Source organism: Diceros bicornis, chromosome 18, assembly GCF_020826845.1.
Source record: "Diceros bicornis minor isolate mBicDic1 chromosome 18, mDicBic1.mat.cur, whole genome shotgun sequence".
Taxonomy (NCBI): domain Eukaryota; kingdom Metazoa; phylum Chordata; class Mammalia; order Perissodactyla; family Rhinocerotidae; genus Diceros; species Diceros bicornis.
The window spans coordinates 4,239,290-4,258,741 of NC_080757.1; the positions used below are offsets into that span (position 1 = coordinate 4,239,290).

Genomic DNA, 19,452 nt, shown 5'->3' on the forward strand with positions numbered 1-19,452 from the left:
TACAGTTTTATCTTCCCGGGTCTTCCCTCCTCTGGGTGATGCTTCCTTCTTTCAGTGGCTTCTCTGGTGCTGCTGAGATTCCTCTGAAATCCCAGCTGTGTAAGGTATTGCCTCCAGGTAGCAGGCGTGGGCCTCCTCTTGCTCCTCCGAAGCTGGGATGGTGGTTTGGCTTGGCAGGTTGCTGAGCAGAGAACGGGGAAGCTCTTGCCCTTTGCCATACCATTCTCCCTCCTCCCTCTCTATCTTTGGTGGATTCTTTACTCAAAGAAAGGCAGTAGGATAATTTAATTCAGTGGATTTCAAACATATTATTGAATGTCTCAGCACCCTAATGTGCTGTAGAGGAAAGCCCAGTAGACTGGGCCTCAGGAGTCCTTGCCTTTCTGCACTGGTTCTGCCTCTGACAAACTGGGGACCTGGGCAGGTGCCCTGGTTGTCTAATGGAGTGAGCGTTGAGTAGGACCTGGCGTCGGCGCCCACCGCGTGTACGTGAGTCGTGGGGCCTCTTTACATTCAGGATATAATTGTGACATGGGGGCATCCTGAATGGAGGAGGCCTTTGAGCTGGGCCTTGGAAACTGGGTAGGACTCCAGTAGGCGTGGGGAGGAGAGAAGGGCACTGTGCTTAGGGAAGGGCGGGTGGTTTAATGTGGCTGGTGGGGTGGCTGTATTGATTCTAGCTCTTAATTTCCATGATGCTTGGCCTTTTCTAAATACTTTAGGAATAAAAAGGAGAGAAGGGCCCTGATTCTTTTTATATGGATAATGCCTTTTAAACCCAAAGGTCTTGAAAACAACCCAGTCATCCCCTCATCCCCTGTACATTCTCCACTAGTACAGCTCATGATCGGGCAATTAAAAATGCCTCTCTGTGGCCAAACCCAGCATTTCCAAGTTGTCTATTAAAAAAAAAAAAAAAGGTTCTCTGATAAATCAATTTGAAAAACACTAAAATTTAAAAGTTAAGCAGTATTTTTTTTTAATGGCAAGAGTTCTCATAGCCGTTAATGTTTTCTGGTACGTGGTAATGTCCAAGGACAGAGGTCAATATACTTGACTATGGTACCCAGTCCATCTGTTTTTTCGTTAATCAACTGGTGGGATAAGTCTTCCAACAACAATTCTTTGGGAAGCGCAGCCTAACCCAATTCTCTGGTTACTAGAGTCTTCCAAGTAGGGAATATAGAAAGCCTCCAACAGCTTAGTATTTTCGGGTAACCTCAGGTACCTCAGTGGCTGTATTATATTCCCTTTTCAAGTCCAAGAACTAGTTAGCAGAATAAGACTATTGGTGTCAAACCACAAATATAAATGAGACTCTGAGAAACTGGTTCCTGTGCCTACCACAGAGCCTCATAATTAGGGGTATAGTTCATTGAGTGATTATGTCAGGTTTAGCTGGCACACCTTGACACGAAGGTTGTTCCCACCTATGGAGCCGTTTGTGTTCACTAGTTGCCAACCGTAGGTTTTGCTCTAGTTAAAATGCCCCCCATGAGTATGTGTTGAAAGAGCCTCCCATGTTGCCTCCTCATCTTTGGGAGTTCTGGGCCAAGGTCTGTGGGCAGATAGCCCGCATGTAGCTTTCCCGTCTGGCTTGCATTCTCATCTGGTCACAGGCAAAGTCAGCCTGAGACCTGAGCCCCATTTCAAAGCTACCAGCTGGTCTGGATGGGGAAGAAGGTGAGGCCCCCGGGGGAGGCCCCACGCTGGGCCCTGCACATGCTCCAGCTGGTGGGCAGAACATAAGTGCAAAGACCTCATTGTTTAGGATGGAGGCCTCTTGGCAAGTCAGCTATTTCTGGAATGACATTTACACTGAGACGGAAGGAAAATGGCAGTTTGTGTGATGGCGGTGGGCTGGAGGTTGGAGGGTGGGGAGGAGGCCTTGTTGGTCATGTGCTTTTGAAAACAGTCCAGCATTTATGCAAATGTGTGGTACTGTCTCCTCCAGTTGTGATTCATCCCCTCTGATGGCCTCTTTCCTTCTGGCTGTTTTCTCTCACAGCCTCCCCAGTTTCTGCTCTGACTCTCCTCCAACCATCCTTCCTTTCATTTCCAAGAAAATTTGTTTTCTTAATTGAGTCAGAAAGCTTTTATGAACTGCCCAGAGTGGGACTCGAGGTGGACAGGGCATGAGAGACGGCTGGCTCCGTGCTGTAGTGAAGGATGCAGAAGGACACAGATGAACTGGTACATTTACAAGTGCTTCATCCTTTCTGAGCTCTTAACTCACGAGATTGTAGGCCCTGGGCTAAGAATACAGCTGAGGGGGCAGATGTATTTCCTTCATTGCTTAGCTGCTGCGGCAGCGGGAATCTGACCTTGGAGGGAGCTTTGATCGTTGTGCAACTCAAGCTTCCCCTTAGCGGTTGGGGGAGCTGGGTCTGCTGGCAGTGGCAGCCCACGTCAGAAAGCTGTCAGCAACCCTTTTACCTGACACTCTCAGTAGAACAGGAGGTCTGCAAAGAGTTTTAGGGCCTTTAGTTCCTGTGCTCAGCACCACGGTTGGAGATTAAAACGCTGCCACTGGGAATTGCACAAATGTTTACCAGACACTGAGCGAGGCCCGGAGAATGACAGCGGGCTCTCCTCAGGGGCTCTGCTCTGGATGGCGAACTTGTAGTTTATAAGGAAGAGCATCATTGCACTGGGGCTTGGGGAGAAGTTCAGATTTGCCCCCTGGAATGTTGGCCTCACATTAGGTCCCATCTGTATAAAACAGGTTTGTAATGGACAGCTTTGTCCCTTGCATCGTAGGTCTTTCAACTCTAATAATTGTTTTCTCTACATCTGATTTGTTTGGCTTTAGCAAACGTTGGCGAACTATAGCCTGCCAGCCAAATCTGGCCCGTTGCCTGATTTGTAAATAAGGTTTGACTGGATGAAAGGGCCACACCCATTCATTTGCATCGTGACTAAGACTGATTTTGTACTAAGAGGACAAAGTTGAGTAGTTGCCGCGGAGACCATATGACCTGCAAAGCCTAAAATATTTACAATCTGACTTCCCAGATAATTTTCCAACCTCTATACTGAAGATTAGATATGAACTGATACCAAAGTTGTATCAAAATACTTGCTGGAGTTCCAGTTGGTGCCCTAATAATATGGCTTATGTGAACACTGTGGTCCCCTTATCCCGTTACTTGGAGCGACCCAGATGGAGATGCTCCAGTAACCATCCCCTGGAACAGTCTGTCAATGCTTATTTTCCCTGCCCCTCAACATCAGCCTTTGAAATGGGATTATTTGTATCATCCTTTAACAGAGCTTTTATATCCACTCTTTTGTTTGAGCATTACAACAATCCTGTGAGATAGTCAGGACCTCATGTTAGAGAAGAGGATTTCAAGGCCAAAAATATGTTAAGTGGCAAGTTAAGCAGGTAGTCAGCAGAACTAGGTGACAGAGTCATGCCTGGGCTGTTCTAACCAATGCACATGACTGCCTGACGGGCTTTGCATATCCTCGTATGGGATCAAACGCCTGCCATGCCCAGAGCATGTGCTAGTGCTCTCCATGACTGCCCGCCATTGGTCTAGTCCAGTTCAGTGAATGATTCTGGCTCTGGAGCAATGTCCTTTGAACTTCGGAATCTCCTCAGGGCACTGTGGGCTCCCCTTTGAACAACACCGACAGGCCTTTCGAATCTTCAGCCAGCCTTCTGGGGCTGGAATGGAGGCAGCTTCCTCCTGGCTCGGCTCTGTTTTTCCCTGGCTGCCCATATGTAGCTTCTGACTCGATGGCATTTGAGGAAAGGAAAAGTCCCTTTACTCTCTGCATGTGGAGCCTCGGTCCTCCCTAGGATCCCAGCAGCTCTTTGATTTTTGGAATCCTAACTTATTATTGACTGCCATGTCTTCTTTCCATTGTAATCTTTTAACTTGGTTTTAATTGTTCAAATATTACATGAAAATATTCTCCTTATTAAAAATAAATCAAATGATATAGATCAAGTGGAAGGCCTTCTTGAGCAAACTCTCCTTTATTCCAGCTCTGGTTCCTGAGGTAACCATCGATCTCAGTTTGGCGCATCTTTGGCTCTTTTTTCAATGAACACACACAAGCATCCGTGCATGCTTGTGTATATGTATACAGATAGAGTTTTTTGGTGTGTATTTACATAATGACATCATATTGTCTGTACACCTTACTCTTTTCATTGTCTTGGACATCTTTCAAAGGTTGTTCATTGTCTAACTCATGATTTTTTAACTGTTGCAAAATATTCCGTTGTAGGGATATACCCTAATTTATTTTCACTCATGGGAATGATGCTACAATGAACAGCCTTATTTATTTCTCTTTGAGTATATGTTTAAGTATTTATCCAGAGTATAGTGTTTGAATTGTGGAGTCATTATGTTATTTAAATATATATTTAATATAAATATATTCTGCCAAATTGCTGGTCACAAGAGAATTATTACATTGTTATTCCTATGAACAGTGTATAGAGGTATCTATCACATATGTACTCTGTTGATATTATCAAATCTTTTTGATTTTTGCCAATTTGATGCATAAGAATTATCACATTCTTCATGGATTTCACTTGCATTTTCCTGGTTACTAGTGAGGTTGATCACCTTTAAATATGTTTATTGGCTATGCATATTTCTCATTTGTGAATCACATGTCTATATGGCTTTCTAATTCTACATGTAGCTCTTTGATGCATCTGGAATTGAATTTTGTGAACGATGTGAGCTAGAGATCTCATTTTATTTTTTGACAAATGGATAGCCAACACCACTCATTATCTGTTGTCCTCTTTCCCTACTGGTTTATATGCTATGTTTATTATATACTAAATTCACATGTATATTTCTAAAGTCTTAATTCTGTCCTATTGTTTTATTTTTCTTTCATGACTAATACCACATTGTTTGAGTTGCTAAAACTTTATAATATAAGTATAATATAAGCTTTGTGTATCTATCTGTTTGACATCTGCTAGGTGATGCCCTGCCTCACTGGTTTTGTTTATGTTGTTGAGTTTGGTTCAAAAGTTTTCTTGGCTATTATTGCTCATTGTCTTTCAGATAAATTTTTGAAGCATTTTGTCCAGTTTCAGTTGGGATATTAATTATTAGGGATGTTAATTAGAATAGCATTGAATTTGTATATTACTTTGGAGAAAAGTGGCATCAACTTTGAGTGTTTCTATCCAGGAACATAGTATGTTTCTGTTTCTTTAGCATTTCTTTTGTGTACTTTAATAAAATTTGTCTACTTTGTTGATCCCCCCCTACCAAAGAACCAGATTCTTTAATTAACTGTATTTTTGTCGAATTTTTTCTATTTCGTTAATCTCTGCTTTTATCAGTATTAAGTCAATTAATTTTGGATTTATTTAATTCTTTCTCTTCTAACTTCTTGAGTTGAAACTTTAGTTCATTGTTTTTCTTTTTTTCTTTCTTTTTTTTTTTTTGGTGAGGAAGATCGGCCCTGAGCTAACATCTGCCAATCCTCCTCTTTTTTTGCTGAGGAAGACTGGCCCTGGGCTAACATCCATGCCCATCTTCCTCCACTTTATATGGGACGCCGCCACAGCATGGCTTGACAAGTGGTGCGTCGGTGCGCGCCCGGGATCCAAACCGGCAAACCCCGGGCCGCCGCAGCGGAGCACGCGCACTTAACCGCTTTTGCCACCAGGCCGGCCCCTAGTTCGTTGTTTTTCAGTTTTTCTAATAAATACTCTAAGGGCGTACATTTTCCTCTGAGTACTGCTTGGGACACAGCCCGCGGGTTTGACATGTAGTACTCTCGATGTCATTCTTGCTGATGAAATTTTTACTTCTCATCTTGATTTCTTTATCCAAGGGATTGTCTGGAATACTATTTTTAAATTTCCAAATTTATTTTGGCTACTTTGCTTTTCATTTCTACTTTCTGTTTGCCTTTAGTTGTGCCTACATCATGTCTGCTTTCTTTGAGATTTATTGAGATTTTCTCGCTGCCTAATACATAGTTTGTAAGACTGTCTCATGTGTGTTTGAAACTAATTTATAGTCTTTCTTCTATGGATACAAATTTTTTATATATCTATTAATTGAATTGGTTAATTCTGTTATATAAATAATCTAGATCCTACCGTATTTTTGATCTACTTGATTTATCTATTCTGAGAGAGGTATGCTAACATCTTTCACTAGGATTGTGGCCTTATCAATTTCTTCTCATATTTCAATTATTTTTTGCTTTATACTTTTTCCAGGCCATGTTATTATATGCATAAAGGTTTATGACTGTTCTTTCTTCATGGTGAACTGGATCTTTCTTCACTATGAAATACCCCTCTTGGACCACTTTCATCCTTTTCAACTTAAATTCTGTTCTGTCTGATGCTATTATTACTATGCTTGCTTTCTTTCTATTAATATTTGCGTGGTGCCTCTTTGTAAAAATCTTTTGATTTTCAACGTACTTTGTTTTGTTTTGGGTGTATCTCTTATATCATATTTAGATAAGAATTATGTAATTCAAGATGAAATTCTACATCTTATAATGAGTGAATTGAACCCATTCACATATATTATGATTGATGATATAGTTGGACTTACTATCTTCATGTACATGTTTTATTTATTGTGCTCGTGGTTGAAAAATTTCTTCTTCAGGTTTGTATCTCCAGAGCCAACGAGAGGAACTGGCTCAAAACAGCAGGCGTTCAACAAATGCTCACTGAACAAAAACTTCCTTGATCCCCTAATTCTGATCTGATTTGAGAAACAACTTATGGCAAAATTACTCAGTTGTAAAGGGGTTGGGACTAAAGTTCAAATTATTGGTAAAAGAAGTTTCAAGAAGGATTTAGTTACATTATTAAATCTAAGAGACTTTTCCTATTCATGTAGATTTGACATATAAGATTTTGAGTTTCCTCTGGATATGAGGACTGATGGAAGTTCCTGTTGTTAATGATAGTGCAGGTAAAGACGAAGGGCAAGCTCTCGGAATTGGAGCAGGAAATCCAGGATGTCCTCGGCACCAGCCATATGCTATATGAGGGGGCACATTGAAGGACATGCCCCAGCCAAACTGAGTCACTGTTTATTTTAGTTCTGGATTTGGGTCTCAGATTTCTTTCCAATTATTCACCTTCATCTACCAGAGTTCTGGATAATTGGTTTATTTTTAAAAAAATAATATTATGACAACATTAGCTTGCAGACTGCTCCTCCAGAAGAAACAACATGTTGGATAAAGCCAAACAGATTTAATTAGGGATATATAAAATGAAGTCAAGATGGCTCACAAGCCATTAGACATCATTTTCTTACCTTACTTGAAAAAGAAATTGAAGAAATAAAGGAAGCACGTGTTCTGTCAGAGTGGAAAGAATACTAGACTGGAATCAAGGGCCTCCCAGATTTGGCTGTGCCAAGTAGGCCGTCAAAACATCCCCAGAAATCTTTTTCAGTACAAAGGAGCTGGATTAGTTGATCTCATGTTTCTTCCAATTCTAAAATGCTTCCAGTCTGTGTCTGGAAGAGTCTTATGTGAAACTCTGGTAACAGTTAATCTATCTAGCACCCTTAAAATTCTGCCGTAAGCTACCTGTAACTCGAGCCATGTTCATCTTATTCAGTTATTGATTACAAACCATCCAGATTTCATACCTTTGAATACCGTGTTAAGCAGCATTGATGTCTGTTTTTCTAAGCCATTACGCATCAGTCAGTTACTGAGCTGAGAGGGGAAACCCTGTGGCTTCTTGCTGTTTTTCCTTGTTTAGAGCAGGGCCCACCCCAGTGATTCTTTGGCACTTGGAAGAAATGACTCAGGTGACAGGTGGGCAAGGCCCAGTGCAGCTCTCCAGCAGACACCGTAGGTTTCCCTCTGTAGTGCTGAACCCAGGTTGTTTCCTCTTCTCCTTCCTTCCTGAAATGACATTATTTTGCAGTTGATGGTGAACTACAGAATTCTCTTCCTTGCCTGAATTTCAGTTGGAAGTTTGGAGATTTGATCTAAGGCTAGGGGTTCAACAAAGATGCGGAGGTGTAATCCGTGGTCCTGTCTGGTGATTTGACTGATCGTGAACTGCCTTGTGCTGAGGCCCAAGACGAGGATCAAGGTTGACCAAGAAAAGATACAGCTTGGCCGAGCAAATGGATTTTCATAGCTAGATAAAGTATGCTCTTCTCCATCAGCATTTTCTTCTAATTTTCTACACAATTAGTTTTGGCTCCGACACCCTTTTCTTCCTCCCGGCCATCCCCACGGTCTCTATATCTCCTTGGGGGATGCAGGTATTTTGGACAGTGATTTTAAACTATTCTTGGAATATAGGGGTTCCAGTAATGCCTTCAGGAGCCCCCGAAGGCAGGAAGAGAGGAGCCAGTGGGAGGGGCTCGGACCGTCTTTAACACAACACATATATGTAAGCAACACATTTGGCAAAAGGACTGGAAGGGAATTCCATATATTTTAACTTGAGTTTAACTCCTAGTGTTGGCACCAGATATTTTCTTACAGGTTTTCTTAAAATGTCCACAGTTAAACACGTGTTATATATTTTTTTCTCCAAGAGAAACCATGCAATAAGGAATGACTTTTAAGAGTGCAGAAGTGAATTGTCTGAGTTCTGCTCATAAAAGAGGGCTCCTGCTGCCCGGGAGGACTGTGGCTTTCAGGGGTCACGGTTCACCAGGCCCCACACTCCTAATGGCAGAGCCCTCCCCAGCCATGGCTGGGTTTTCCTAACCTAGTGTCTCCTCTGCCTAGAATGGCTGCAGTCTGTCCAGGCCACCATGATCCTGTCCATCATCTTCAGCGTTCTGTCCCTGTTCCTGTTCTTCTGCCAGCTCTTCACCCTCACCAAGGGGGGCCGGTTTTACATCACTGGAATCTTCCAGATCCTTGCGGGTAAGTTGGGTATAATAAAGTAGAAGCTGGGCCTATCCGAGGCTGTGGAATGATCAGTAAGTAGAAAGATGTGGCCCCAGAATGACTAATGTTCGTGAGTCTGCTCATTAGATGGTTTTCATGAAGTACAGGTGTGTGTGTGTGTGTGTGTGTGTGTGTGTGTGTACATATACCTTAGAATTTGGGAACTTTGCACTTCTCCATGGAATGAGGTGCATAGGAAATAGGACTTAGGAGCTCTGGAAGGAAGGTCCCTAACCAAGCCAGACCTATCACCAGGAATTAAGCTACAATCTGGGCACGTAATCAGAGGTAAATGCTGAGGATATCGGTAGAGCAAAGGTCAGTCTTGAGGGCGGATTTCTGTAGATTACGTTATGCCCCAAGGAACCATGCCTGCTTGAACATGGAAAATGGCCCTGATGTGCTACTGGGAGCTGCCAAGGTTGTTCTCAGGTGTGTGTCTCCTACCTCTAAGCAGTGGTAAAGCCACACTGACAAATTCTTGCTCTCCTTTACTCCAGCTCCTAGAGTCCCCTGGGCTTTGATTTACTGTTGTCATCTGCAGGTGTCTTCATTTTGGCACCCGTGCGTAACATGCCATGATTTCCAAACATGGGACCATGACAACATGTGAGTGGTCTCCTTCATCTCCTCCCTAAACTGACTTCAAGTTCCCCAATTGGACAGATTACCTGTATGCACAATGTGCAGAGTCCTAGAAGCTTCTACTACAGAAGGTGACATCTTCCAACTTTTGTCTCTAGATTCCGGCCATTGTCTCACATGTTGACTCTTATCCTTCTGCCCATTGACTTCCAGTTGATTGAGGCGACAGGGCATTGGAGAGAAATAAGAGGCAGATGTGGTGGTGGATTCTACAGTCCAAGTTAATAAATCAAAAACTCTGTGTGTACTAGAGAACATCTGGGTACTGTGAAATGTTTTCGATTCTGGCCCTTGGAGTAGGCAAAGGGAGTGGCAACTCATGTTTCAGTTGGTTGTCAGAACATCCGTGGTGCTGAATCACCACTCAGTGCTCAGGAGCAGTCATTAGAGGGTTGAAAACAGCCCATATGTCCTTGATGGATGGATGGATGGATGCGCAGAAATAATGGCTTACACAGGGCTATATGGCAAGACACAGCCCGAGGTTGAATGTTGATGACCTTTTGTAGAAGCCAGAGAGTTACCTTTTCCTGGAAAAAGGAAGTAAACTAGAGAGCAACTTCTTATTAAATATTCAAATACAATATTTCAATATGCATAGTTTTGAGATTTCAAAACCAAATAGTGCTTTGCTGTTGCACAGGTTTTATTATCCCAAGCCAAGCTCGGGATAATATGCCAGCTTTGTTAAATTACTAATTATGTGGTGCGGTTTTTAGGTACATTAGAAGCAGAGTTATCATTATTCACTCCATCTCCAGTAGTAATACAGAAAACTAGAATGTATTCTGGGATTTCTTTTTTTGGCTTACTGTTTACAGTTTGATATCAGTGATAATCAAATCCATTGTATCAATGAATGTATCCTCAAGATAAAGTAATATAGACTTAGGAACCAGAAGTTTCATAAAATATTTATATTTGATCTAGACAAACTTGTTATTTTACTGATAAATTAACTGAGACCGAGAGAGAATAAAGGACCACCCAGCTCATGCAAGCACAATTGGGTGCCTACATTCTCTCTCATTCCGTGTGGATTGAATACAGACAGGTACTTCCTTCTCGTTAGATGTACAGAATCCACCAAAATTTTTAAGGAACACAAAATCCAAGGCATAAACTCTGCTTTCTATATGATCTTTCATTGAACGTGATTTGCAGTGGAAGATCAATGCAAATTTGCACCATTTATTATTCCCATGTTCTCAAACGTCTGTGATGAATAAGAGTCTACACCATCAGAACTAGTCAGACGAAAAATATTGGACTAAGAAGAGCTAAGTGACTGTTGAGGGGCTTCTCAGAGCAGACACCACCTTCATCTTCGTTCTTCCCATGAGATATTTCAGCTTTAAATTCTCTAAATAGCTCTAAATGTCTTTTTAGCAATGTCATTTTCGATCAAAACCCAAAGTCCAGAGATAAGAGCCATTAAATCATGCATGTGGTCTCTGCACTGTGTGTGTGCAAGTATTTCAGTTCAGCCAAAAACTCTTAGGTATTGAGATTTTCTAATCTTCCACACCTTATTTACTAATCCATACTTGCTTCGCTGGTTTGATTCTCCTCCGAACTCACTATGAGCCTTTTAGAAAAAGAACTCTGTTATGACAACCTCTGAATTTAAAAGCACATGACTTGTTCTTCCTTTATCCCTTTCAAATCTAGCTTCTTATCTCTCATGAGACCTAATTTTAAGTTGTCGGTTTGTCATTTTAGCGGTTCATGTTTGAATAGGAAGTTCTCTTTAGTTAGAAATGTTGAGCCAAAATAGCAGATGTCATTTATAAGTCCTAGGAATGTTCTGTGCTTGGTAACTCCAGTCAGAATGATCTGAAAGTTAGTCTTCTAGGATCCTCAGGTCTCTAGAATGGTGCGTTTGAACTTGCTGTAGGTTTTTCTGCTAAAGTTAAGAACTAAGAGTTAGGGACTTCACTCAGAGTTTTCCCGACTTAAAGTCTGACAATTCTAAACCATCTCTGTCATGTGTGTTTCCCAACACACAGCCTATTAAGCAGCCAGTAAGTAGAGAGACAATTAGGGGAGGGTTGTTGGAGATGAGGGCTGGTGACAGCATGAGACGTTACAGCCTGACATGAAGGAACAAATCAGAAAAGCTAAAACAATCAAACAAAAAACAGAAGAAAGGAAAGGAGGGAGGAAGGGAGGAAGAAGAAAGTAGCCCCACAATCATGGGATGTAAAATTTAAGAGTGTGCCTGCCACAGTAGCTAGGTTCCACGCAGCGCAAATGCGTCTTCGAACACTGAGGCATTTTAAATGGAAGCCACCAGAATTTGCTGAGTCTCCCAAGAGGCTGCTGCAAGCTGGATTATCTCTGCACAGCTTCCCTTTGGAGGACCCAGCTGTGATCTTTATGGATCACACACATAAGCAGGCAGGAAAGGCAGGCTCCTAGGGCTGACTGTAGATTTAGGGGCTGTCTCTGCCTTGCTCTAGATTACAGCTCTGCACGTGGTTACAGGTCTACCTGGTTTGCTGCATCATCCCTTCTCCATTTCATAATAAGCCACAGGTCTCACATTTAAGAACTATCTTTCCTTGATTACATACTTCTTAGGTTGGCTGCTTCCTGAAGACGTATTGAGAGGCGCCTACATCTAGTTCAGTGCTTTTCAATGTTAACTGCACATCAGAATCACCATTTTAAAAAGGAGGTGCTTTTTAAAAAATGCCAGTGCTCAGGCTTCATCCCTGGAGAGTCCCACTGAAGAGCTCTTGGGAGAGGCCACTCCCTGGGTGACTCTGATGTTCATCTAGGGTTGGGAACCGCTGGGCTAGCCATTAAACTGCCCCTAATCCCATGTAAGCTCTTCTAGGATGTTTCCCCACCAACAGCTCATCCCACTCATGAGCGATAGATTCTTCTAAACTCCCTTCTTAGAGAAGGTCTTGATCCTGTGTCTGGATTTTGGAGTCATTCTTACTTTCAGAACCTGTAGCCATCTGTCCCCAGAGAGTAGATACCCTCGTTCTAGCTCTGTTGCGTTGGGTTGCACTGGATGGGAAAACATCAAGAAATTCGTATAGATACAGAGCTGAAAGAAAGATTCACGTGTTTTGATTTATTTCACTATTTACAGCCGGTGGTGAGCTCTGTGCATGCCACGCAGAAGGCCCTGAGTCACCTACTTGTTGGATGACTGGATAATTGTGTTCACTTGGCAGAATCAAACTCGGGTCACATGCGTAGCTACTATTTATTGTGATTAAGAACAGCAAGGATGGTAGGAGGAGACTCCTGAGTGACTTTTACTTTTTCTGTTTGTTGTGTTTGTTTTGTTTTACACAGATCGATACGGATTTAGGGCATTTAGAATAAAGGAATCAGGAGGATGAATAAAAACCCAGTGCCCTATCTGTTCTGAGTGGTTCAAAGATAGCTTCAGTCGGATCCTACATTTAGAAACCCTCGCTATGAGTGAGTCGTTGCAGATGGTACACTGGCCACGCCCAGATCAGAATCCAATGGCGCTGTGGTGACTTTCTAGGCAGCATGGGTCACGTGGATGCTGAAAATGGAAACTGGGCTAGTATGACCGAGAAGGCTCTGTGTAGGTCAGACATAGAGCCCAACACTCTGAGGGTACCGGACCTTCCAGCCTCTTCCTCCCCCAGCTCATTGCCTGAAGGATGAGGTGGGGTGAGATGCAGGCTCTCATTCATCAAACTGGCACAACGGAGGCACCTTCCACTGGCTGTGTCGGTGGTCTCACCTGATGTTCACTTTCTAGCAAGTTCACTCTGGCTTCTACTCCAGGCTTCAAATGAACTGCTTTTGCAAAGGTAGCTGATGTACACTTTCAAGTCATTTGCTGAATCCCTCCGCTCCTTTCAGTACTGTTGACTGTTCACTCCATGAAGATGTTTATTCCCTTGGCTTCCAAGACATCACCGTTTTCCCAGTTAAATTTAACCCACTAGGGCAGTCACGCCAGCATCCGCTCTCCTCACCCCATATCCAGTCCACTACCGTGTCCTGACATGGGGTAGCAACCTCCATAGATATTGTGCCCATTTCTTTTCTTTTACTCACTAACACCATTGCAGCTGTGCAAAAGCCAACTCATGGACCTTCCTGCCCCCGTCTTGTCCTCACCCCTAAATCCATGTCCTGCACTGCTGCTGGAGTGATCTTTCTAAAACACACGTCTGATCGTGTTTCTCCTCTGCTGAAGATGTGCTTCTCACCATACTTCCTCAACATGCCACGTAAGGCCCTCTCTCTCCTAGCCTCAGTGAGCTCTCCAGCCTCATCCTACACTGCCCTTCCCCTATCACGGGAGACCCTTATCATGACTTGCTGGTGATTTCCACCAAGCTCTCTCAGTCTCCCTTGCCTCTCTCATGTTCTTCCTTCTACCTGGGATTCCATCCCCACCTTTCTTCACCTGGCTACCTTTCACACTTCCTTTAGACCCAGGTCAAGCACCATCTCCCCCGTCAGGCTTCTCCATCTGTGCTCTCAGGGCATTGGGTGCATTTCACTCTCTCCTTCTTGAAATCACATCGTACTATATTGAAGTCTCTCCTTACATGTCTGTTTCTGGATGACACTCACCCTTGAAGGCAGGGGCCATGTCTCATTTGTCTTGGTGCACTCAGCATCCAGAACAGTGCCTGCACACAGCAGGCGCTCATTACATGTTTACTGAACCAAACAGAACAGAGATAAGGAAGTATCGAGAACTCCCTCCATTTCTTCCTTTGCCTTTGTTCTCTTGGTTGCTCCCTTCCAAAGAGTCTGGGCTCCAGTTGCTCACCTGCAGTTACTGTCACTACTAAAGAGGGCTTGAGGGCTCCTCTTCAAGAGGGCCTGAGGGAGAGTGTTCAGGGCATTGTTGTAGACCCAGCCATCCGGAGGCAGGTGGAAACTTGTGAACGCTTGAATGGCCAGCACCTTCGTGTTGTCTGGAAAGGGTCAGTGTTCTTCCACTTAAAGCTGGCCTCCACTCCCAGACTCAGTCCCCTCCCAGGGGTTCCCCATTGCCGAAGCACAGACTGCTCATCTGTGGGGGAGCGGAAGGCCTGCCTGTGTGTCAGTAGCCTCCCTTACCTTCACCATGGGGGGCCTTCATATATGCATCTCCACCCACTGGCTGCTGAGAAGCGAGCCACAGTCCACTTATGGAGAGGAGTGTTTGCCTTTTGGGGGCTATTGTATGGCATTACCTGCTCTGTATTCCAGGGCACATCTACTGTTCCATACAGACAGCCTTGTAATAATATATTCCCAAAAACATCAGTCTCCTGACAACAATAATTATAAAGTGTGTATCCTCTCTTTGGCTTTGTAAGTATCTAAGCTTATTGCTTATTGAAGTGAAGCTTAAATTCATTTACTTCTGAGATTCTACTAGGGCGAATGTGATAGAAATGAAGCCATTCTAGTCAGTCACCTCACTTGTGTATCCTGCCTCTCTCCATCCCTCTTGGTCATAGACAGAATGTTTTCTCTTTGCCAGTGAAATCCGGCACAGCTGGTCTACACAGCGACCGTGGCCGTATACATGGCACCTTTCATGCTGGTGCTGGTGGGACACCAGCCCGTTTGGAAGCCCTTGTCCTAGCCTTTACTACTCTGTTAACACCCCACTCTCTCCCTTGTATGTGCTTCTTTTTTTTTTACCGTCCTGTCCTCGTTAGGTAGGTCAGATATAGCCCAAGAGACAACTTTAGTATTTCTTAAAGACACGAATTAGCACTCTGGAGAGGTGAGCCATGGAGCTGTGGGGGAAGATAATGGAGGATCACGGATCTCAAAGCAAATACTGTCTGTTCCCAGCAGATCAAAACTGCTGTATTCCTCAAATGACAGTTTGCCAGCTACAGTTTCCCCTCTGACACAGAGGTCTTCACTGGCCTCAACTTTCTGTAGGTAGCAGGTCCTGGATCCAATCTCCTATAGTTCCAAGATTATTGTGTGGCTTTCTCAACAGGGGCCGGGCGAGTGGGAGTTCTGTCCTCTGATTTGCAGAAGGACAATCTTATCAGGGTGGTGAATGCGACATATTCCTACTTCTGCACTTTGTTCAAACAAAGTTGCAGTGTCCACTAAAATAGCAGCCCAAATAGCAGTGAGGTTAGATGTAGGTGGTCCAGGGGCACTGGGAGCTTTGGAACCGTAGGAAACCCACACGGCCTGCTGGATTTATAATAGAGTCACTCAGAGCCTCTCAAAGACCCTGTTTTAAGGAGGGAACAGAGCAGGCTTTGTGCAGCCCCAGGCTGGGGTGCTGACGTCACTGGACCCCTCCCTGCAGGGGGATGCTGACTGTCCTCGTGGGCGTGGACCGTCATGCTTCAACTTGCCTGCTGCATGAGGCCCAAGGTGGAGGTTTCTTTCTCCTTCCCAACCAGAGGGCTGCAGTGGTGGCCAAGGGAGGGGTGGCCTGACCCACCTGTGTATTCGATACCCTTTCACCCCTCTTTGGGTTTCAGACCCAGCCTTGGGGGCACCAGGAACTGTTGGGAGGGCCCAGGTGCAATGGAGCTTGCCCCCCATAGTCACCTCCCTCTGAAGCTTTGCCTCCCACTCATATCCTGTCCTTCTCCTGTCTCCTCCTCTCCTTCTTTACCCTCTGCATTCATTCCTGTGCTGCCCAGCAGTGCCCACAGGCACTGCTTGCTCCGTCTCTTGCGTAGCAATCCTGCCAGGGGCACTGGCATGGAGTTCTGCCCCTGTGTTCTGTGTAGAGCCCAGCACTTTTGCCAGGGCACTACTCCAATAATGGTCAAATGTCACTTCACTTTCATTGGTTTCAGATAACACCACCACCCATCTGTAGAGTGGTTCACAGGTTTCCAGGGGCTCCCACACCCAGCCGTCCTTGGAAGGAGGTAGACGGGTTTATCTTGCAACCCGAATTCTCACTGGCCACCTCGTGTTGACTGGGAATTGGTGACAGTTAAAGGAAGAGAAATGGGACAGAGGTGATGATGAGGGACTTCAGAGATGATGGCCTGGCTCACGTAGATTAGAAGTGGAGGGCAGATTGTTTCTCATGTTCCTATTATCTTCGAGCCCTTTCTCCTCAGTTCTGGATTTGGCAGCAGATTCCTGTCAGAGTTAGACAATCTCTTCTTGTACAGTGTTGCCTGCCCGCCCTGCAGCCCACTTCCTTCTCCGTAAGGCAGAAAGATCAGTGACCTGGTGTGTGTGTGTGTGTGCCTGTGTGTGTGTGTCTGTGTGTGAGAGAGAGGGGGCAAGAGCAGGGAGTGGTGTAGGCAGGTGCCTGGGGTCCTGTGGAATATGAGTTGGGGGTGGTGCAGAGGGGACTCCCAACCATGACTTCTCCCTCACCCAACTTGCCCCTCTCCTTGCCCAGGTCTGTGTGTGATGAGCGCAACGTCCATCTACACGGTGAGGCACTCAGAATGGCATCTCGACTCTGCGTACTCTTATGGCTTCGCCTACATCCTGGCCTGGGTGGCCTTCCCCCTGGCCCTGCTCAGCGGCGTCATCTATGTGATCTTGCGGAAACGCGAATGAGGCGCCCAGACAGTCTGTCTGAGGCTCTGAGCATCACAGGGAAGGGAGGAAGGAAACCAGAAAACAGAAAAAAAAAAAAGAGCTAGTCAAAAAACCCAAACTCAAACCAAACCAAACCGAAAGCAGTTGACGGGGGGGTTAGTGTTGATTGAAGATGTATATAATATCTATGGTTTATAAAACCTATTTATAACACTTTTTACATATATGTACATAGTATTGTTTGCTTTATGTGTTGACCATCAGCCTTGTGTTGAACCTTAAAGAAGTAGCTAAGGAACTTTACATCCTAACGCATAATTAAGCTCAGTATTTTTGTTTTGTTTCTCGTTTTTTTGGTTTTGCCCAGAAATAAAATAACTCCATCTTGCCCCTTCCCTTTCATCTGAAAGGAGATACCTCCCTGCCCCTCCACCTCATGTAGAAAACCCAAGTATGGGTAGAGACCCAGAACGGCCCAAAGCCTCTTCCCGTGGGTGACCCAGAGCATCACACAGAGAGCCACTGCCCACACCTCCATGTGAAGCCTCACCCATGCTCGGACAGAACCCCCAAACTGGAGCCCTCGGCAAAAACAGGACCGTGGCTTTGGAATACTTGCCCTCGAGGGTGGGTGTCCTGGTCACACGTCTGGATGAGAAATCGGTGACAACAAACCTATGAAATGGTGCTATGTATCTGCCATTCCTTATTATCACTAATCATCTAAATGACTCACTGGAAATTCAGTTAACAATTTTACAACATAAAGTAGAATGGAGACCTGAATAATTCTGTGTAATATAAATGGTTTATAACCGCTTTTGTACCTAGCTAGGCTGCTATTATTACTATAATAAATAAATAATAAACACAGCCGTTATCACCCCCACATTTTTCTTAACGGTCGGAGCATCAGGACAAGCCTCTAGACCTCCGGGACTGAGTTCCCAGGGCTCAGCTGGTCTAGACTGTTCTCTGCCTCCAAGGACTGTCTGGCAATGACTCGTACTGGCCACCAACTGTAGATGTATATACGGTGCCCTTCTGATGCTAAGACTCCGGACCTTATTTGTTTTTGCTTTGCTTTTTCTGATTTTATACCAACCGTGTGGACTAAGTTGCATTAAAATAAACATCAGAGTAACTCACTGATCTCTCTTGGTTTTTGTGGGGACCTGGGTGTGAGCGCAAGGGGCACATCAGGGTGGAGGGAAGCGCTTCAGTGGAAAGCAAGGATGAGCTGATGGTCTGGGTTGCAGTTTGGTGCTAAGGACTAAAATCATAGCTTTTGTACAGGCTACAGGGAGCACGTGATGCCTTCCAGAAGCCTGTGCAAACATCTACTAATTGGATAGGGCAGAGAATTGGAAACGGAAGCTGTAGGTGTACTGGAACAGACTTGAGTGTTCATTCAGCTCAACCCTCCCTCTCATGCTCTGTTCTCTGATGACCCACGTGGGGACCACGGAGGCACGTCATGCACTAATAAACAGGGAATGTTAGCATGAGCAGCACAGATCCCTACCCTTTAGAAGGAGGGGAGGTATGATATGGTGGAAAGTCTACGAGATGGTGACTTGAGGCCAGACTTTCGGATAAAACATTAGTTGGCATCAACTGAGCTCCTAACACTGTCCGGAGGGAGAGAAAGGGCCGACCGTGACATCCAGCTCCAGGTTTCTGGGCTGTGTCTCACTCATGCGTCTTTTTACCCATTGACCTTTTATTGTGCATGTGCGATACATCAAGCTAATGGTGCACTCAATATTCTTCAGTATGTACTGAGCACCTGTGTTGAACCAGGCACTAGAGATCCAGAAAGAATGACATAATTCTCAATCTCAAAAGGTCACATTTTAGTGAGAGGCACAAGCCAACAAGTGACTACATTATAATGAAGAGCATATGAATTAGGCAGCCTGGATTTGAATCTGCCCTCTGGCCCTTACCAGCTGTGTGAGGCTGGACAGGTTACTTAAACTCCGTTTCCTCATCTGTAAGATGAAGATGCCAATGCCCAGTTACAGGATTGTAGAGAGTAAAAGGAGATGATATGTGTAAAACACTTGGCATAGTGACTAGTAGATAGAAAGCACTCTATAAACTAGGGTTTATCACAAATGTTTCGATAGAGGTGTGTAAGAAGGAGATATTGGTTGTTCTAGGGAATTCTCAATACCAGGCTGCACCTGGTATAGGCACTGAAACCTCCCATGCCTTCCCCAGAGGTTTGGATTCCTTGTGTCAGTGGTGGAACCCACCCTGCCTCGCGCGGTTTAAAGGACCCTGCTGGTGATTTCAGTGTGCGACTGAGAGCTAGTCCAGTGCTTCTCAGGTATCAACGTGCTGACGTTCACTTGTGACGTGCAGGTTCGGGCTCAGGCGGGCTGGGTGGAGATTGAGGTTCTGCAT

The 19,452-nt window shown here is 44.5% G+C and overlaps 1 protein-coding gene across 1 annotated transcript in view; it reads left to right on the forward strand.

Annotated features, from left to right (window-relative positions):
- PMP22 (peripheral myelin protein 22) overlaps nucleotides 1-18,190 on the forward strand; it is a 29,373-nt gene extending 11,183 nt beyond the window's left edge. Inside the window, exons 4-5 of the mRNA XM_058559678.1 lie at nucleotides 8,734-8,874; nucleotides 16,895-18,190. Of these exons, the coding sequence (XP_058415661.1) occupies nucleotides 8,734-8,874; nucleotides 16,895-17,058 (305 nt within the window). The 3' untranslated portion in view covers nucleotides 17,059-18,190. The remainder of the gene's footprint in view (nucleotides 1-8,733; nucleotides 8,875-16,894) is intronic.
- Nucleotides 18,191-19,452: the final 1,262 nt, after the last annotated feature.